The 22,904-nt window shown below is 34.2% G+C and overlaps 1 protein-coding gene across 1 annotated transcript in view; it reads left to right on the forward strand.

Moving 5' to 3' along the window:
* LOC143670336 (heat shock factor protein 3-like) overlaps nucleotides 1-22,904 on the forward strand; it is a 64,033-nt gene that overhangs the window by 10,999 nt on the left and 30,130 nt on the right. The window contains exon 2 of the mRNA XM_077145065.1: nucleotides 12,775-12,883. Within this exon, the coding sequence (XP_077001180.1) occupies nucleotides 12,775-12,883 (109 nt within the window). The remainder of the gene's footprint in view (nucleotides 1-12,774; nucleotides 12,884-22,904) is intronic.

A 22,904-nucleotide genomic window follows, 5' to 3' on the forward strand; every position in this document is an offset into this window, starting at 1 on the left:
TTTCAATCTACTGAATTTATTTTAACATTTTCCCCCATTATTTATTTATTTTTAATCCATATGTTTTACTCGTCTGTCGATAAAGTAAATAAAAGGAGCATCAGACACAGGGTTTTCACAGTCACATTGTGAAAGCTATATTACTGTACAATCATCTTCAAGAAACATGACTTCTGGAACACAGCTCTACATTTTCAGGCAGTTCCCTCCAGCCTCTCCATTGCACCTTAACTAAAAAGGTGATATCTATATTATGCATAAGAATAATCTCTAGGATAACCTCTTGACTCTGTTTGGAATCTCTCAGCCATTGACACTTTATTTTGTCTCATGTCGCTCTTCCCCCTTTCGGTCAAGGTTTTCTCAACTCGTTGATGCTTAGTCCCAGCTCATTCTAGGATTTCTGTCCCACGTTGCCAGGAAGTCATGTCCCATGTAGAGAGGGGGAGAGAAGTGAGTTTATTTGTGTTGACTGAGAGAGAGAGAGGCCGCATCTGAGCAACAAAAGAGGTTCTATTGGGGGTGACTCTTAGGCCTAATTTTAAGTAGCTTATCCTGTCCTTTGCGGGGTTAAGTTTCATATGAACAAACTCCAGGATTGCGGGTTCAGCCTATTGCTTTGGTTGTCCCCACTGCATGTGAGAATTGGAATTTTTCTTTTTTTTTTTTGCATGGGCAGGCACCGGGACTCGAACCCGGGTCTCCAGCATTATAGGCAAGAACTCTGCCTGTTGAGCCACCATGGCCCACCCCTGATGCTTCTTTTATCTACGGTATGGCCAGATGAGTAAAATATATGGATTAAAAATAAATAAATAATGGGGGGAACAAATGTTAAAATAAAATTTTAATTTTATTATCTTTATTTTAATTTAATTCAATTTTTTATTTTATTTATTAAACATACCAACATACAAACACTCTTACCATATATATCCATAAACAATTGAACAGAAATTACACAATGCTAGAACTAGAAGTCAAAGACATCATCCAGTAAATGAGCTTATTTTACATTTGGAGAAACTGAGGATCAGACAAGGGCAGAGACTTGCCCAGGATTACAAGGCAAGTAATTAAGGGATTGAGAAAACCTCAACTGAAAGAAGGAAGAGAGAAATGAGACAAAATAAAGTGTCAGTGGCTGAGAGAAATCTCTCAGCCACTGACACTCTATTTCTATCAAAAACCCAATGAATTTGTATGAGTAGATCGAAATACTAGTGATCAATGAAAGAAAGTGGTAAGGGGTACAGAAAAAAAAGGGGGGAACAAAAGTTAAAATATTTGGAGTAGATGTAAATACTAGTGGTCAATGAGAGGAAGGGGTAAGGAGTATGGTATATATGAGTTTTTCCTTTTTTTGTTTTATTTATTTTTCTGGAGTGATGCAAATGTTCTAAGAAATGATCATGGTGGTGATATATAACTATGTGATGATATTGTGAGTCATAGATTATGTTCCAAGAATGGAATGTTCATATGTTAAGAATGTTCGTGTTTCTATGTTATGTTTTGTCAATAAATTTTTTTATAAAATGGTAGAAATAAGCAGGGGCTAGATCATGTATGATCTTATAGATAATAGTAAGGAGAGTCTTATTCTGACTGAGATGGGAGACAATTAGAGCGTTTTGAGCAAAGGAGCAGTGGTTCTGCTTTGTGGAAATAAAGGATGCAAGAATGAAAACAGATTATGACCAGATTAGCGCTTCTTAGCATTATCTTATTTCATTCTTTGATTGTTGCTCGCTTTCCTTTATAAGACTTGTAAGCTACTTGAGGAACAAACACTTGAATCTTATTCACATGTTTATAAAGATTTAAAAAAAAATTCAATGTGAGCTGGTTTGCAATTTCCCTTATCATCTTTGAAGACTTTACTTAGTTTTTGTTTGTTTGTTTGTTTATTGTGATCCACCTGTATTAGTGAACGTGTTTGCTTCTGTCTTCTTTTCATTGTCAAGTTGGTATGGAAAGAGCATTAGATCAGGAGTCAGAAGACCTAGTTTTCACACTGAGCCATGTAATCCTGGGCAGGTCTCTGTCCTTGTCTGATCCTCAGTTTTTCCAAATGTAAAATAAGCTCATTTACTGAATGATCTCTTTGACTTGTAGTTCTAACATTGTGTAATTTCGGTTCAGTTGTTTATCTACTTGAAATTTTCTCACCCTGACATACAGAGCCCTCTGCATTATTGTCATATTATCTTGATTATGTTCCAATCAAGTTAGATTACTTGTTGCTCTTTAAAAATACTTTCAATGTTGAAGTCCTAACCAATATTTAAATTTCCTCAAAGCCCATTTCCTCGGGGTAAAAATATCTGATTGCCAAATTTAGATAGATTTCTTTTTCCTTTAGTAATTCCGATTACTTACTCTGTATCTCACTGATTTTATTCACCTGCCCATTATCATTATTTATGAATTGTTTTTTATGCCTCCTGTAATACTAAAAGCTCTTTGGGGACAGAAACTAACTTTTGGACCCTCTTTTCTCCATCACACACATACCCCTAGCTTTACACTTCAAACTAAGTGGTTGAAAGATATAATAAAGTATTAATGAAATTAGTTGGAATTTTTTTGAGTTTATCTATAGGATAAACCCAGAAGGCAACTATTGTTACCTTAAATCAAACTAAAGGTGAATTTAAGAAGAGTTTTCTTTACACATTACTTAGTGCTTTTATTTCTATTTTTTTCTCTTTTCAAATAGGACTTGGGTATCCCACGGGTGAGGAGGGATTATTGATCTCTGACATAGTGCTAAGCATAATCCTCTTTATTTATTTATTATCATTTTATCCTAGCCCCAGGAGAAAACAAAAGTTGTTTTCATTTTGATGTGTTTTAAGCAGGTTCTGCATCTGAGTAATTGATTTGAATTTGTATAGGTCTATTGCTACAGTCGAAATGAAAGAGAGCCTAGAGCATATTTTTAATCTGCAGATAGTATTGAGCTATATTCACATACCATATATTCCATCCAATGTATACAATCAGTGTCTCAGAGTATCATCACTTAGTTGGGCTATCATCATCACAGTCAATTTTAGACTATTTTCATTGCTCAAAGAGAAAAATAAACACAAAAAGGAAAACCCAAAACGCCCCGTATCCCTTATCCCCCTCTATTATTGACTCCTAGTATTGGTGTGGTACACCTGTTGCTGTTGATGAAAGAATATCAAGATATTACTGTTAAATATAGTCCATAGCTTGGAATAGATGATATTCTCCCATATATCACTCTATTATTCACTTGTTGTACAAGTGGCCTACTTTTATAGTAGCTCAAGCAAGAACTTATTATATTTGTAGTGTAAACTGATGACATACATGAAATTAAACAACTATTTTCAATCAAATTCACCTAAAATACAGCACTATTACTTATAATCCCAATAACAAGCTACCATCACCTCTATCCATCCCTAAACATTTAAGTTCAACCTCAGTAACAATTCTGTACATACTAGGTAACCGCTCCCCCTTCTCTAGCTTCTGTCTCTAGGTACCCTGTATACTATATTTTAAGACTCTGAGTTTACGTGTTCTAGTTATTTCATATTAGTGAAATCATACAATACTTGTCCTTTTGTGTCTGGTTTATTTCATTCAGCATTATGTCCTCAAAAACCTAGAGCATTTTTAGAAGTTTTTTTTTTTAGAAGTCTTGTGGAGTGGGGTGGGAAAGTGTGCCACCTTGCACCTTTCTGAGTTAGGAGCTGTTAGTTAGAAGCTATTAGTTAGATAGCTATTAGTTATTAGTTAGACAATATTACTTCTGACCTTGGGCTTTTCTAGTAAACAATTTATTATGGTAGTTAAAAATTGCCAACCTTGGGGGGTGGGGGTAGGGTGCAAGGACAGTTCAGTGGTAGAATTCTCCCTGCCATGCAGGAGACCTGAGTTCTATTTCCAGCCCATGCACTTCCCCAAAACAAACAACAAAACAAGCAAACAAACAAAATGCCACAAATGGTGCTTCAGTAACGGGATACTCACATGGAAAAAGAATGAAATGTAACCCTCACCATACAGAATACAAAAAAAAACCTGTCAACCTTTAGGTACGTTCACCAAAACTCACATCACCTTACATATCGTTGCTCCTTGAGATACCATATGAGAATACTGAAGCTTGCACAACTATGTTCTTATATACAAATGATATATATAAAAAAATGAACAAGTTTGAAAATTACAGGAAAGTATAGAAAGAGAAAATAAATAACATTTATAATTACACCACTCAAAGACAACCTCAATTTCACACATTCTTTTCCGTATTGATATATGTATTTATAGACACACATTTATCTGTGTATATATTTATGCATGTATTTATGCTTGTGTTATTGTGTGCTTTTATGTGTGTTGGAGTGTGTATTATTGTATATTTATAGATACATATTTATTTACCAAATTGGGATCATACTCTATATGGGATTTTGTACCTTACTTTCTTCAATAGTTTTATATTGTGAGCATTTCCTCATAGTATTAAATATTTTTAAATATTATTTTAATGGCTGCATAATAATCCATCTGGATGTACCAAAATTTATTTAACCATTTTACTTTAGGTATTTAGGTGGTTTTTAATTATCTGCTATTAAAAATAATTCCCCGACATGATGAATTAATTTGTACGTAAATATTTGTCATAGCTTCTGCTTCTTTGGAATAGATTCCTGTAATGAGAATTAGTAGATCAAAAGATAAAACCATTTTCAAGATAATCCTTATCACCAAATGACTTTCTAGAAAAGTTGTGCTGATTTGCATAATGACCAGCTGTGATTTAGAAGTAACATTCCTGTTTATAAAAAATGAATTGCCATTAGGGATATATGCATACTTATCCTACAGACAGATTTTCTTCTCAAGCTAACTCAAGACAAATTCAAAGCCAGCCTTTCCTTTGCAACTTTGTCAGCAGTAGTTTGTCTCTCTGACTGGACCTGACTAGGGAAGATGTGGTTTACAAAATGTAACGTAAGGTAAAGGATGCACGGGTAGTTCAGTGGTTAGAATGCCCGCCTTTCATGCAGGAGACCTGGGTTTGATTTCTGGACAATGCACCCCCCCCCCCAAAAAAAAACCGCAATGTAAAGTAATAAGGCATTTTTAAATAATTTGTTGGTACAGAGCTATACTCATACAGGTTGATTTCCTAGAAAGTGTGTTTGTTTGTGTGTGTGTGTGTTTGTGTGAGAGGAAGAGAGTTAGCTGTCAAGTAACATTTTAAAATTCTAAATATAATACATGCTTATTATTATAAAGTAATATAGGTAGATATTAGGGAAATATCCAAAAATGTGAAAAAGTGGTCATCTCTGGGAGGTGGAATACTTTGATTCTTTGATTTCCTTTATACATTTCATATTTCAAAAATCTTATTTTTATATGTAGCATCTATAGAAAAATATTTTAATGTGTATGTAGACATATCTTGGAATGGAGTTCTTAAAAATACCTAATGGCTATCACTGAATAGTAGGATTTGGGGGTAATTTTAATTTTTTAAATTTTCTGTACTGTTTATTTTTCTACAATGAGAATGTGTCATTTTTATAATCAAAATAAAAACAAATTTCATTTTGAGAAAGAAAACATTTAAAAGAATATATGAAACATATAATTTTGTATATTTTAAGAGTATCGTATTGTGAGCATTTCCCATGACATTATTATTTTCTAAAACATCTTTAATGGTTACATAATATTCCATCATATGAATATGCCATAATGATATAATCTTCCCCCTATCTGTTGGACATCTAAGGTTTTTTCATACTAATAATATTTTAAATACATGAAGGAAAATGCACCCTTTAAAAGAAACGTAAATTATCATTCCTTTTTTGATATGAATAATCACCTGCTAATTCATCTTTTAAAAAATTTTAATCATAATACCAGATGTACAACTCAAAACATCCTATTTTAAACACTTTAAATCGTAAAATTCAGAGGTATTTATTAGTGTCACAGTGTTGTGCTACCATCAACAACATCCATTACCCCAACTTTTTCACCTCATAAAATTATGCATACAGTAAACAATAAATCTCCCTTTCCTCCCCCCACCATGGCCCCTGGTAACCTGTAATCTACTATCTGTCTCTATGAAATCTGCGTATTATAAGTATTTCATATAAGAAAGATAATGTGTTTGTTTTTTGTATCTGGTTGATTTCATTCAGCATAATGTCTTTAAGGTTCATCTATGTTGTCACGTGTATCAGAACTTGATTCCTTTTGATGACTGAATAATATTCCATTGTGTGTATATACCACATGTTGTTTATTTGTTCATCTGTTGAAGGAGACAGATTATTTCCACCTTTTGGCAATTGTGAATGATGTCGTTATAAAATAATGTTCAAGTTCCTACTTTCAGTTTTTGGGGGTATATACCAAGAAGTTGGATTGCTGGGTCATATGCTAATTCTGTGTTCAGCTTTTTGAAGAAATGACAAGAATTGACAGTGTCTGCACCAGTTTTCATTCCCATCAGCAATATATGAGGGTTCCAATATCTCCATAACCTCACTAACACATGTTATTTTGTGGGGTTTTTTAAATAGTCATTCTAGTGGGTATGAAGTGGTATCTCATTAGGGTTTTGATTTGCATTCCCCTAATGGCAGATGATGTTGAATATCTTTTCTCGTGCTTATTGGGTCATTTGTATATCTTCTTTAGAGAAATATCCATTCAATTACTTTTCCCAATTTTTTAATTGAGTTTGATTTTTGCCTTTTTCTTGTTGATTTGTAGCAGTTCTTTATATACTCTGAATAAACCCTTATCAGTCATATGGTTAGCAGTTATTTTCTCCCATTCTGTAGATGGTATGTCTTTGGACATGCAAGTTTTATATTTTGATAAAGTCCATTTTATCTTCTATTTCTTTCGTTGTTCTTTTTTTAGTACATATCTAAGAAATCACTACCAAATCCAAGGTTATGAAGGTTCCCCCTATGTTTTCTGGTAAGAGTTTTATGGTTTTAATTCTTATGTTTAGGTCCTCAATCCATTTTGAGTTCATTTTTGTATATGATGTGAGATAGAGGTATAATTTAATTATACCTCATATAATTTCTTTCCAAGTGGATACTCAATTTTCCCAACGTCATTTTTTGAAGAGACCATTCTTTCCCTAATTAATGTACTTGGTACCCTTGTCAAAAATCAGTTGGCCAAATAAAAAATCAGTTGGCCATAGATGTATGGATTTTACTTCTGAAATCTCAATTCTGTTCCATTCATCTATATGTCTATCTTTATGCCAGTATCAAACTGCTTTGATTATTGTGGCCTGTTAGTAAGTTTTGAAATCAGCAAGTGTGAGACCTCCAGCTTTCTTCTTTTGCATTTTGATTAGGCTATTTTTAGTCCCGTGTAATTCCATATGAATTTGAGGATCAACTTTTCCATTTCTGCATAAAAGGCTTCTGGGATTTTGATAGAATTGCATTGAGTTAGCAGATAGATTTGAATAGTATTGCCATCTTAATAGTACTAAGTCTTCTTATCCATTAACATGAGATGCCTTGCCATTTATTAGGTTTTCTTTAATTTCATTAGGCAATGTTTTGTAATTTTCAGTGTACAAGCAATTCCTGTCCTTGGTTAAATTTACTCCAAGATGTTATATTCTTTTTTTTTAACAATTCTTATTTTAAAATACAACATATACTAAAAAGCAATAAATCTCAAAGTGCATTGTGACAAATAGTTATAGAACAGATTTTCAGAGTTTGCTATGGATTACCGTTCCACAATTTTCTATTTATCCTTCTAGCTGCTCCAAGACACTGGCGACTAAAAGAAATATCAATTAATTCAGCAGTTGTACTCATTTGTTAAATCCTATTTTCTCTGTTATAACTCCTTCTTCTTTGCTCCTTCTCCTAACCTTTAGGGGTATGTGGGCTTTGCCCATTTTAACTTTTAAAGGGGTGTTGATAATATGGGAAAGGGGCACAGAACTAGTTGATTTCTTGGAGAGGCTGGCCACTCTGAGTTTCAGGACTTATCTGTCCTGGGAACCCATCTGGAGGTTGTAGGTTTCTGGAAAGTAATCATAGTGCATGAAACTTTTGTCAAATCTCAAATAGAGCCCTAGGTGTTCTTTGAGGTTGACAAGAATGCTTTTGGTTGGGGTTGAGGGGTGGCAAACCATGGTAAATAGCAATGTATATAGCTGCTGCTTGCATAAGAGTAGCCTCCAGAATAGTCTCTCAACTCTATTTGAACGCTCTCAACCACTGATACCTTATTTTGTTACATTTCTTTTCCCCCTTTTGGTCAGGAAGACATTGTTGATCCCAAGTTTTGAAATACAAGGGCCAGCTTCATCCCCGGGATTCACACCTTGCATTTCCAGGGAGACTTTCAATCCTGGATGTCATGTCCCACATAGGGAGGAGTGTAATAATTTTACTATCAGAGTTGGACTTAGAAAGAGAGAGACCTCTTAGAAAGAGAGAAGCCACATCTGAGCAACAGAAGAGGTCCTCCAAAAGTTAGGCATAACTATAGGTACGCTTAGCTTCTCTGCCACATAAATAAGCATCACAAGAGCAAACCTTAAAATCAAGGACTTGGCCTATTGACTTAAGAGTCCCTAATGTTTGAGGCAGTATCAGGGGTTTTCCGCAGGGTAAAGCTTAATAGTTCCATATTTTTTCTCCCAACCCTCAAGAGACTTTGCCAATTATCTGCCTGTGCTGGTTAGATTGAGTTGTCAACTTGGCCAGGTGAAGGTACCTAGTTCTGTTGCTGTGGACATGAGCCAATGGTACGTGAACCTCATCTGTTGCTCATTTTATCTGCAGTCAGCTAAGAGGCATGCCTACTGTAAGGAATAATGTTTAATTTAATTGGCTGGTGCTTAAATGAGATAACTCAATGTAGCACAGCCCAAGCAGCTCAGCATACCTTATCTCAGCACTTGCAGCTCAGCCCAGGCCTTTGGAGATGCAGAAAAAAATCACCCCAGGGAAAGTTGTTGGAACCCAGAAGCCTGGAGAGAAGGCCAGCAGAGATCACCCTGTGCCTTCTCATATAAGAAAGAACCTCAGTTGAAAGTTAGCTTCCTTTCCTCTGAAGAACTAACAAAATAAATCCTGTTTTATTAAAAGCCAATTCATCTCTGGTGTATTGCATTCCAGCAGCTAGCAAACTAGAACACTGTCCAACATACTCTGGGATGTGTCTGGGTATTAGATTGAGCTATACGGAATTAAAAGTCCTCATTCCCATTGTGGGCTCCATGTGTTCGGGTCGTTTAATGAGCTATCCAGACAAGTTGGGTTAGATTATGTGCTACAGAATATTAGGTTTTTGGCAAAATAAACCTCTCTTCCATTGAACTCATACAGTAGGTGAAGTTCTAAAAATTAATGTCCTTCTTACCCCTGTATTCTGATTTACTTTAGTCTTGACCCGATTGGTTTCGTTTTTACCTATAATTGAAGCCTGAACTCTTTTGTTTTTTTTAACAGTTGTTGCACGTAGCAACGCTGGCTTTCAGAGCTGCAGAACTCCTATTCTTAGGTGTTACACAGATACCTAAAGTTCCAAGTTAATACTAGGTTGTACATATATAGCACAGCATCTCAGAATCTAGCAGTAACTATTACATCTCTGGACTAAATATAACTGCTATAATAGCTTACAATCTAGGTCCCAATTTTTTTATAAGTATTTTCTAAAGAGACCATACAATATTAGGTATTTAGTTTCTGGCTTATTTTGTACCACATAATATCCCCTAAGTTCATTCACCTAATTACATGCCTCACGACTTCGTTCCTTTCTGTAGCTACACAATATTCGATCGTATGTATCCACCATAATTCACCTTTCTACTTCTCAATGTATCCTTCAGCCCCCTCTATCCATTGGGCATCATGTATAATGTCCAAAGTCAATAATCCATGTTTTATATAATCCTCACTTGGTTGTAAAATCATCAGCACTCTCAGTTTTAGACAATTTTCATTGCTCCCAAGAGAAAAATAAATGATAAACATACGTACCTTCGCCAAATAGAAAATCCAAACCTCTCCTTAACTCTTGTCCACTCCCCCAATTGTTTAATCCTGGTGTTGTTATGGTACTGTTGATGTCTTACTGTTAAACATAGACCTTAGCATTTAATAGTAGTTTTACCCCTCCACCTCTTTATTACTTACTCTTTGTACAAGATTCATACCTTTGAAGTAGTTCATGCAAAAACTTATATTTTGTAGTGTTAATCGGTGGAATACATGGCTCTGTACAACCCCTTTCAATCTTGTTCACCTTCAATATCACAATATTACTTATAGACCTACTAAATAAACTGCCTTCATGTCTATCCATTCCCTTACATTTAAGTTAAACCTCATTAGCTAACTGTTCACCGATCTCTAGCTTCTATGTATCTCTAGGTCCCTTTATTCTATATTGTAAGGCTCTGAGTGGTAATTTATTCTTTTAGGAGATATTGTGAACTGATTTTTAAGCATTTCCATTTCATAATATTCTTTGCTGATGTACAGAAGCACAAATGATTTTTTTTCTGTTTATCTTGTTGGCCTGAAACTTCGCTGAATTCTTTTATTAGCTCTAGTAATTTCCTAGTGGATTCTTTGGGATTTCCTAATTAGAAAATCATGCCATCTGCAAATAGAGATAGCTTTACATCTTCCTTTCCAATTTGGATGCTTTTTATTTTTTTCTTGCCTAAGTGCAAGAAAAAATAGTTGTATCAATTGATGCAGAAAAGTATTTTGACAGAATCCAATACCCTTTCATGATAGAAACACTCAAAAAAAATAGAAATAGAAGGTAACTCAACTTTTTCATAAGTTTCTTTTCTCAGTATATACTGTTTAACTTTTTATAATGTGAGACATGACCAGAAGAGACAGTGCAGTTAAATTAGAGTATATTGTCATATTTTGTTTTCACTTTGATTATATATTAATATCAATCCATTAATTGTTCAATCACTATTTTAACCTGTTTACAGATAATTTTCTCTAATCCCTTCCTGACTAATTTTAATTAAGTTATCATTTGTTTGTCTCTTGACCAAAGCTTGATCAAGGAAAGGGAGAAACTAATATAAACTTGTGCAGTTTTTCCCTGATATTTCTGTCTCATCCCTGAAAACCAGAGAATTCCAGAAAACATCTGAACTGAGGTAGATTCTGGGAATTTATCCAAACAGATGTATTCTCAGAATTCTAATTTAATTTGGATTATAAATAATTCCAAGGGTTTGAGAGACAAAAACAATTAAAGACAACCCCTACCCATCCATCCACACCCCCACCTTCACACATACACATATCCCTTCCATAAAAGGGTAGCAGTAATCTGAGAACACACTAGACTAGAATGAATTAAAATTCCTGGGTGTGTCTTTTGATCTCTTTTGAGGAATGAGCCATCCATCTCAAGAGAATTGAACTATCCAGCTGTTAGGTAATCTCGGGAAATGATATATAAGCAGTTTTTTCCCTGAGTCTTAATCTGAGTGAACAAGAGAAGTTGAGCAATGTGATATTGAAGTTAGTTTACTTTGTTATAATGTTTATTAAAAATATTAAATTTATAATTTAAGAGAGTGAGCAATGTATGTATGTATGTGTATATATATGCATATTACCACCTTTGCCTGTTTTTAAGAATATTTTTATCAGAGTGATATACATTTGTTGTAGAAAATACAAATAGCAAAAAATTAATTATCTTACTACCCATTGATAACCACTGCTAATATTTTACAGTATATCATCTTTTGTAGGTATGTATTTACTATTTATAAATGTTAAATTTTATAATCTTTTGAAATATGCTTTATTCACTTAAAATATATCATAATTATTTTTCCATTTAATTCAGTACTCTTCCATAACTTCATTTTATAGTGATGTAAATATTAATTTATATGAACATATCAATATTTATTTAGTCATTCTCTCAGTATTTATGTAATTTCTAATTTTTAGATAATATATACAGCTATTAAAGCAACATCATTGTGGTTAAATTCTTTTGCATATCCAAAATTGTTTACTATACATTCTTAGAAGTGGAATTTTTAGTTCAAGCCTATAAATATTTTTAAAGCTTAAATGAATATTATCAGAGGTGTTAAGACAATTTACATTCTCAACCTCAATGTGTGATTGCCTTTTTTTTAATCTGAATTTTGGTCAACTTCCCAGCACTTGGGATTAACATTGTTAAAAATTTGCCAATTTGATAGGCAAAAGGTTATTTATATCTCATTATCATTTTTATTTGCATTTTGAACACTTTTTTCCAAATCATGTTCAGTTAATTTTTTAAATTGTTTCTTTATGTCTTTGTCCATTTTTTTCTAAGTTTTTGTCTTTTCCTTATTAATTTGTAAGAGCTCATTGCATTTTGATAGTAATGGTTCTCTGTTATTATATTGAAAATACTTCTCCCATTGTGTAGTTTGCCTTTTAATTTTGTTTATAGTGTTTTAAATTTTTAATTAATGGTGTTTTATGTACATATATTTTCATTTTGGGGGTCAAATCCATTACTTTTTCCTTCATGGTTTCTCTCGGTGGCATATTCTGCCCTTCTGTAGGGTGTTTTGATAATAAATTTTGGTTTTACCTTTTCATAAGTCTTTCAAAGTCTTCTTCCTGATGTTTTGTTGTTGAATTGATGCTTTGTTTCGTTTTTCTTTGAATGTCTGCTTTGGTTTTCCCTTGTTTCTAGAATGGTCAGAGCTTTTACATTGTGGATGAACAAACCTTTGCTAAAGAACTACTTCCCAAATACTTCAAACATAACAATACTTCGAGCTTTGTACGACAGCTCAACATGTGTAAGTATGATTATTTTGTTTCGGCAGGCAATATTAGGATTCAGTGGAATATTCCAGAAAAATTCTTTAACTCTTATGTTAAAGATATGAATATCACTGAGTTGGGTGTGGACCTTTTCTAGAGTTTCTTTATCATTAACTCTAAGTTTGGTTTATTGGTCGGGGTTCCAAACAGAAACAATTCCTTCCTATCAAGTCCTGTTTTGATCCTCATGAATTACAGACTCTTAGTGTTAAAAGGGAAGGCTCTTACTATGTTACAGCTAAGGAATGGGGCCCAAGATATTAAATGTACATGAAGCTAGGCAAGTCAAGTCTGGACTCCATTATTTCTTTTTAAATTGATTTTTTCTGGTTTTAATCTTTAGAATTCAAGGTCTGACTAACACGGATATGAGCCTACTGCTTCCACGGGGCCACATTTTTCCTATATAAATTTTTGTGTGAGCATTGTAGAAAAAATTGAGAAATATATAAAAAAGAAAATAAACACCAGTGGTATCACTGAATGAATACTCTGTGAATGAATATATATATAAAAAATATATATATTTAACCACCTTCGACACTCTATTTGAAAATTTGTACCCTGATTATTTTAACCTAACAATATGCCCTAAATATTTCCCACATTTAAAAAATACTTATAAACATCATTTTGAATGGATGTAGTATTTATTATCTTATGTAATACCAAAATCATTGTTAAGGCTTCTCTGATGTTTATATGCTTTTTAAAAGGAATTTCTGTTTTTATATTTTCCCCAAACTTTCATAATGAATATATATTATTTTTTAATAAAAAGAAAATATTGTTTATGTAAAATAGCAATGAAATATTATCATTTAGTCCTCAAAATGGTGGAGGAAGAAAGAGTATGTAATGCACTGCTTTATATCATCCAGTTACTTAAAAATCATACCACAGCGATCTTTGGAATTTATTAAAAACATGCAACATTTTCATTTTACATATTTAAGGCATATAAATATATATCTTATAATAAATATATACTGCATAAATATCTATGATATACCAACCAGAACCACAGGTATTACTACAAATGTAAAGATTCAAAATTTATTCATGAACTCCCCACTTAATATAATTACTTTTTCCCCATCTTCCAAATTTATCCCTTTTACTAGTTAGCTGTTCTCAATATAACAGAGACATGGTCTATTTTCCTAGTTACTTAGAAGAATAGAAAACTGTTTATCCTTTTATTCATACTCTTCAAATGTTGATGTTTAGCTCTATTGGGTGATTTAGATTTAATTAAATATTCTACAGCTTGATATACTAATTAATAGGAACTTCCAATAGAAAACACACTGAATTCCTGCTCTTCCATAATTCTATTACATTCTAGTTTGTTTTAGAGTAACATATATTCTCTTTAAAGAAATTTTGAATCCAGTATTGATTGTTGTAGTTTATAGACAGGAAAGACTACTCCTTACCATTATGAGAAAGAAATCACAATAAATTGGTCCAAGTCCATGGTAGGAAAATGCAACTTGACTAATAAGAATAGAAAGTAAGCAATATAAAAGTCCTCCCTTTTTATTTTTACTGTGGTGTGTATGCATATGTGTGTAAAGCTGATATATGTCTCTTTTTGTTTCCTTGGCTGCTCAAGCAAATACCATGCGAAGTCATGGCTTAAACAAAGGGAATTTAGTAATTTATGGTGTCTTTTTTCTTTGTTAGAGAAGTTGTGCATTTACAGAAGAATCATGCATAAAATTCAGGATTCCCACATACCACCCTACTAACAACTCCATACACTGCTGTGGAACATTTGTTATAATTGATGGTAATACATATTTATAATTGTACTATTAACTATAGTCCATGGCTTACCGCAGGTAAACAATGAACTGTGGTTCACAGTTTGTTTGCTGAACCCTACAGTACATTATACTGTGGTTCCATGGATTTTTAAAAAACTTTTATTCTGTTACCATATACACAATCTAACATTTCCAGAGATATAGACTTCAGTGCCTCCAGTTACATTCACAACAAAGTGCCACCATCACCAGCATCCACCATCAAAATACCACTATCATGCTAAATAGGAACCCTGCACACTCCAAGCCTTAACTTCCCATTCCCCATCCCCACCCTGTCCCTTCATAACCAATTTTCCACATACTGACTCCATGAGTTTGCTAAATCTAATTGTTTCAAGTCAGTAAGATTATACAATATTTGTCCTTTTGGGTCTGGCTTATTTCATGAAAAGTTCTTCATGTCTTCATGGTATCACCAAGGTTCATCCATGTTGTTGCATGTATTAGGACTTCAGTTCTTTTCATGGCTCAGTAATATTCTATTGTATTCCTATACCCAATTTTATTTATCAATTCATCGATTAATGGACCCTTGGGTTGCTTCCATCTTGTGGCAATTGTGGATAATATTGCTATGAACATCAGAGTGCAAATATTTGTTCGAGTCCTTGTTTTCAGTTCTTTTGGGTATATACCTAGTAATGGGATTGCCAGGTCATATGGTAGTTCTATACTTACCTTTCTGAGGAAGCAGCCAAATTATCGTCCACAGTGGTTGCATCATTTTACATTGCCACCAGCAGTTAATGAGCTTCCCTATTTCTCTGCATCATCTCCAACATTTGTTATTTTCTGCTTCTTAATAACAGTCATTCTAATGGTTATGTAAAGTTATCCCATTGTGGTTTTGATTTGCAGTTCCCTGATGACTAATGATTTCAAGCATTTTTTCATGTCCTTTGTGGTCATTTGTATATCTTCTTTGGAGAGATGTCTAATCAAGTCTTTTGCTCATTTTTTAAAAATTCAGTTGTTTGTCTTTTGGTTTTTAAGTTGAAGGATTTCTTTATATATTCTGGATATTAAGCCTTTATCAATATGTAGTTTCCAAAACTTTTCTCCCTTTTTGTTGGTTGCTTTGTTACTTTCATGATAAAGTCCATTGAGGACCAAAAGTTTATGATTTTGATGAGGCCTCATTTATATATTTTTCTTTTGTTGCTTATGCTTTGGGTGTAAAATCTAAGAAACCATTGCATAGCATAAGATCCTAAAGATGCTTGCCTACGTTTTCTGTTAGTACGTTGATAATTCTGGCTTTTATATTTAGGTTTATGATCCATTTTGAGTTGGTTTTCATATAGGATGTGAGGTAGGAGACCTCATTCAATTTTTGCACATGGAGATTCAGTTCTCCCAGCCCCATTTGTTAAAGAGAGAATTTTTTTTTCCAATTGAGTGGTCTTTAGCACCTTGACAAAAATTGGTTGGCCATAAATGTGAGCATTGATTGATGAGCGTTCAATACAATTCTATTGGTCTATATGTCTGTCCTTGTGCCAGTACCATGCTGGTTTGATTACTGTGGCTTTGTAATAAGTTTTAAGATCAGGAAGTATGAGTTCTCCAACTTCGTATTCAAGGTGGCTTTAGCTATTCGAGGTCCGTTTGCCTTCCCTATAAATTATGTGATTGGTTTTTCAGTTTTTGCAAATAAGGTTGCTGGAATTTTTGTTGGGATTGCCTTGAATCTAGAAATTGCTTTGTGTAGAATTGACCAGGATTGGGTAGGATTTACCCAAACATTGACCATTGACTAGTTTCCCAGTCCATGAGCACAAGTGTCCTTCCATCTATTTAGGTCTTCTGTGATTTCTTTTAGCACTGTTTTGTAATTTTTGGTGTACAAGTCATTTATATCCTTGGTGAGAGTTAGTCCAATATATGTGATTGTTAGTTGTTATTGGGAATAGAATCTTATTCTTGATTTTTTCTTCCAATTGTTTATTGCTTGAATTTAGAAGCACTACTCATTTTAGGGTATTGATCTTGTACCCCAATACTTTGCTTAATTCATTTATTAGTTGTAAGAGCTTTCTTGTAGTTCATGTGTTTCTAAGAATTTGTTCATTCCTTCTAGATTATCTAATTTATTGGAGTACAGTTCATGGTATCATCTTATGGTCCTTTCTGTATCAGTGGAGACAGTAGTAATGTCTGGGTTTTCATTTCTGATTTTCATTATTTGTATCCTCTTTCTTTTTTCTTTGCCAGTCTAGCTAAAGTTTTGTCAGTTTTATTGATCCTTTCAAATAAACTTTTGGTTTTGTTGACTATCTCTTGTTTTTCTGTTCTTTATTTCATTTATCTCTGTTCTGATCTTTCTTATTTCCTTCTTTCTGCTTGCTTTGAGTTTAGTTTGATCTTCTTTTTCTAGTTCTTCTGGTTTTGAGGTTCGTTCTCTGATTTGAAGTTTCTTTTCTTTCTCTTTTTTGTGGGGGGGGTGGGGTGGGGAGAGGTTTATGGTCTGGGAATCGAACCCCGGCCTCCCACATGGAAAGCAGGCATTCTAACCACTGAACTTGAAAATTTTCTGTTTCTCCATCTGTTATTGATTTCTAGGTTCACAATTGAACAATTGTGGTAAGAAACGATGCATTGTATGATTTCAAAATTTTTTGATTTATTGAGACTTGTTTGGTGACCTATCATGTGTTCGTCTTGCCGAATGATCCATGTGCACTCGAGAAAAAAAAATGTGTATTCTGTTATTGCTGCATTCTATATATATCTGCTAAGTCAAACCTGGTTACAGTATCATTCAAGTCTTCTATTTCCTTTTTTATCTTCTAACTAGATATTCTATCCATTATTGAAAGTGGTGTATTATAGTTTCCTACCATTAATGTAGAACCATCAATTTCTCCCTTCAAATCTGTCAATATTCACTTCATATATTTTGGGGCTTTGCTGTTAGGTGCATAAATATTTATAATAGTTACATTTTCTTGTTTAATTGTCTCCTTTGTTGGTATATAATGATTTTGTTGTCCATTGTAACTTTTTTTTTTTTGCATGGGCAGGCGCTGGGAATCGAACCGGGTCTCCGGCATGGCAGGCAAGAACTCTGCCTTCTGAACCACTGTGGCCTGCCCCATTGTTTTTTTATTTAAAGTCTGTTTTAACTGATATTAGTATAGCTATCCCAGCTCTCCTTTTGCTACTGCTTACATGGTATATTTTTCCATCCTTTCACTTTTAACCTACTTGTACCTTTTATTTAAGGTGAGTGTCTTGCACATAACATTTAGTTGAGTCATGCTTTTTTATCCACTCTTCCAATCTCTGCCTTTTGACTAGAGAGTTTAATCCATTTTATATTTAAAATCACTGCTGATGATGCAGGATTTTGTTCTGCCGTTTTGCTAATTAGTGTTTGTAAGTCTTATCTTTTTGCCCCTCAGGTTTTCTATTGATGTCTACTTTTTTATTTTCTTAATTTGTTATGTGTTGCACTGTATGGAGTGTCTTCTCATTTCTGTCTGGATATATTTTTTACCTATTTTCATTATGGTTACCATGGGGTTAAAATTTAATATCCTAAAAATACAATAATCATATTTACTTTGATAACAACTTAGTATCAATAACACACACACATACTTTTCCTGTACCCATCCACTCCCCTTTTTTTGTACTTGTTACCACTTACGTTTTTTCCATTTTATGTCCAAAACTATAAATGTATTATTATTTCTTATATATTTGTATTTTGCATCTGTAGGAAGGAATGGATTTACATACCAAACAATGCAATAATACTGGCATTTATAATTACCCAGATGGTTTCCTTTACCACAGGTCTTTATTTCTATATGCCACTTTAAACCAACATCTAGTGTCCTTTCCCTTCAGTCTGAATAAGTCCCTTAGCTTGCTTGTAGGGCAGGTGTTGCCTCCATGGATTCTGGTGACAAATTACACTCAATCTAATTGAGACTTTCTTGTATATAACACATTGCTTTTCTCTTGCAGCTTTCAGATCTCTCTCCTTATCCTTTGCATTTGTCTTTTGCATTCAACAGTGTGATCAATATTTGATGAGCTGTACTTTTCTTCATATTTATACTCTTTGGTGTTCTCTGGGATTCTTGAATGTGCATAGTCAAGTCTTTTGCTAAGTTTGGAAAGTTCTCTGTCATTATTCTTTGAATATTCCTTCTTCCACTTTCTCTCTTTCTTCTCCTTCTTGGACTCCCATAATGTGTATGTTGGGGTGCTTGATAATGTCCCAGAGGTGTCTTAGACTATTTTCACATTTTATAATTCTTTTTTCATTCTGCACCTCAGCCTGACTCATTTCAAGTGTATTCAATTAGAGTTCACTGATTATTTCTTTGGCCAGCTTCAACAGGCTCTTGAAATCTTTGTGGGAATATTTCATTTCATTTATTGTGGTCTTCAACTCCAGTATTTCTACGTGGTTCCTTTTTACAATTTCTATCTCTTTACTAAGATCCTCATATTGTTCATTCATTATTTTCTGGACATCCCTGCTCTTTAAATGTATTTTCTTTCTCCTTGAGCATTTTTAAAATAATTTTTTCAAAACTTTTGTTTGGTATGTCCTCATTCACGTCTTCTTCATTGGCATTTTCTGGATTTTTATTCTCTTCCTTTGGATGGGCTATCATTTCCTGTTTCTTTGTTTGTCTTGTACTCCTTTGTTGCCCACGGTACATTTTAATATTTTAGAATATTAACTCTGGGTTTTATTCCCTAAGATGCATGATTTTTTATTTTTTAGTGAGCTGTTGATAAGAGAGATTTTCTTGAGTTTCAGCCCTCCTCTCAAGAAGGAAAATGCAATGTGCCGATTTTCCCTGTCTTTCTTGGCCTCTATCTTGTCCTGAGCTTTTGCTTATTGTTTGTATTGAAGTTCCCCTGTTTAGAAGAGTTTGGTTGTCTCCTCTCTATTCCAGGAGGCAGACCCCCCCACCCAGGTGTTCTAAGCCTGAAATCCTTTGCCCCAGATTGTCTCTCTAGCTCCTTATACTCTTTTCATTGTCTCAAGCTACTTTTGCCTGGAGGGCATATTGTGAAAGGAAGGGACATTCCGAAATCAGTTTTTCCCAGCTGAAACATAGACAGATCCTATGCAAGAGGTTCAGTCTGGCTGCAAAGTCCTAAAAGTGGGACGGTGGAGTGGGGATAAGGAAGGGCACCAAGAATTATTTTAAGGCTCCCCAAAGCTGAGGTTTCTTGGCCTGCCTAGAAAATACAGACCTTTGACTAACTTCCTCCTGGAGCCTTAATGAAGTTGAGCATCTTTAAGTCTCCTCTACCCCAGCCTTTGTACAGGGCAGATTGAAACAATGGTCCGCCTCAGAGCCAGGCCTCCAGTGATCCAAAGTAGCCAAACAAATGCCTTGATCAGTGATCGGCCATGCCCATCCCTGGTCTTGGGTAAGAGGATTTTTACATCCCTTTTTGTCACCAGTGAAGTGTCCAGGGGCTGGACTCCATGGCACCCTGCTGCAAGAGTGGAGGATGGACAGGCAGAGAGATCAATTTACTGTTCTTTACTGTAATATATCGGACTTTTCCTCCTCCTCTTCCCTGGATGCTGTAGTGTTCTTCTGGTCTCCATAGTTTTCAAAATAGTTGTTTTAGGCAGTTCTTACCTGTTTAATAGTTGTCCTGATAGAAGGACTGAATTCTGGAGCTCCCTATTCCACCATCTTCTCACAGTTCTTGGTTCTAGTTTCAAGGCTAAAAGAAAATCCAAATCAAGATGTCATCAAGGCAATGCTTTCTTCCTGAAGAACAGCATTCTGGGGCTGACTGCTGGCTATCCTTGGTACTTGAGGTATGCCACACTTTAACTGAAGGAACTGCATCAAAATGTCCTACTTTCAAGGTACACGGGTAGTTCAGTGGTTAGAATGCCTGCCTTCCATGTGGGAGACCTAGGTTCTATTCCCAGACCAAGCACCCAAAAGAAAAAATGTCCTACTTTCAATGAGTTCACATCCACAGGAAAGGATCAAGTTTGAGAACCTCTTTGTTTTTGGGTACATACAGCTCCAAACCACCACAATGTCCTATATAGAAAATCTAAAAGTAAAACAAACCATCTCAAAATTAAATAACAACAAAATCTTTAAAAAGAATTTAAAAAATCATCTCACAATCCAAGACAACTATTGATAATATTTTATATACCCTGATTTTCTTAGACGTATGAAAGAAAAAGTAGCAATCTTTTTTTTCTTAGTGACTCTTCCTTTTTTCTTCTCTCTTACTGTCAGAGAGTAGTTTCCTGAACTGGTCTTCCAATCTTTGCCCCTATTCTAATAAATTATGCATATTGCTCATCAAGCATATTGCTGTCTGTTTTACCTGCTCAAAATATAAATCTGATTACGTCGCCACATTACTCAATGATCTCAGTTGGTCCGCACCACGTTATACAAAGTATAGTTCAACTTAGCTTGGCATTCAAATCCTTCTACAGTTCAGCTTTATCCTCTGTGTTTATTTCTTTTTGCTCCACCTCTACCCCCCATACGCCATGTGTATGTGTGTGTGTTTTTTTCACATACATTTTTCTGCCCCACAGGTTATTGCCTTTGCAAACTATAGTGAAGTTCACGGCTTTTTACTCTTCAGTCCATAATTTTGCATAATATAATAAAATAGATTACTAGAAAGATGATCATATTTGGATGCCACAGCAATGTCAAAATGCTATAAAAGTTTTCAGAGGAATTCTCTCAATTTCTATTTTTACGTCATCACCTATTGACAACAAATAGTTTGTAGACCAGCACCAGTTCACAGACTGCACTTTGTGTAACATTGCCTTAGACTTGTATCAGTGCATACATATTATACTGTTTCCTTTGCCTGGAATTCCCCTTGTCTGCCACCATACTGCTAGTATCTGCTTGTCAGAGTTCTCTTTTTCTTTGAAGTCCCAGCTAAACATTTACTTGTTTCAAGAAGTCTTTTCATATGCCCTCAATCAGAATTAATCTTTTCTTTTCATTTTTACCCAAAGTACTTCGTTATATGACTAACATGGTTCATATCACAGTCTGATTTTTTATTGAGATATAATTCACATAATACACAATTCACCCATATTAAGTGTACATGTCACTGGTTTTTAGTATATTCATAGAGTGGGGCAAACATCACCACAATCAAATTTTAGAACATTTCTGTCACCCCAAAAAGAAACTATGCTTATTTAGAGTCACTCCTCACTTCCCCCACTCCACACAGCTTGGCTTCTATTATGGTCACTTTTATATGTCTATCTTCTCCAAGTTTGGAATTCTTTAGTGAGAGATATGGAGGTCTTATTCATCTCTAGAGCAGTAGTCTGAAGAAGTCCAGACAGAGTACATTTTATAGCAATTATTACCACTCATTTCATAATGATTGAATTGTCTATCTCATAGACAAGTTATAGGAAAATTATTTGGATAATGTTATAAATAAACTGCAAGAATCTTCGTTTTAAAAATGCCTTTGTAGACCAACAGCAGTCATTTCTCACAGTTCTTAACAGGTCTTAAGGAAACTGCATTGTTAATGATCATTGGATTAGCTTTTTCCTTAGGTTTTTTTCATTTTCTGTGTTCAACATGTTATCAGGGGTTTTAAAATAAAGCAACAAATATTGGATTCATCAAATGTTCTGATTCAGATTTATTTCCTGTGGAATTCTGTGTAATTATTTTTATTTGTGTGGGAATTTAGATTTCTAGAAAGACAAGTCTCAATTTTCCTATTTTGTGAGTTTTGTAGTAAAGATATCTGATCCATCCATCCTCATCCATCCTAGATATAATTCTTTGTTCACTCTACATACTCGCAAGTACTTCTCCATGTGATGACTATTTAACCACATTGTGTTATAGTAGTTGTGATTGTGTTTGTCTTCCTTACTAGATTGTTAGCTTCTTGCAGACAGGAATTTCACATTATTGGCCTGCAGATCCTTCACAAAGCCTAGCCAATAAACAAGGTGGAGAAGTGTTCAGTAAATGTTTGTTAAATGGATGATTGATAGGAAAATTCAAATCTTTAGAGTGGATTGGCCATGGAGGTATGTGAGCTTGTTTGTTTGAGAATTTTCTCTGAGTGAAAAGGAGATATATCTTTCTTTTAAAAATATGGGGCCTCAATGAGACAAAATAACCGCAAATTA

Source organism: Tamandua tetradactyla, chromosome X (assembly GCF_023851605.1).
Source record: "Tamandua tetradactyla isolate mTamTet1 chromosome X, mTamTet1.pri, whole genome shotgun sequence".
NCBI classification, from domain to species: Eukaryota; Metazoa; Chordata; class Mammalia; order Pilosa; family Myrmecophagidae; genus Tamandua; species Tamandua tetradactyla.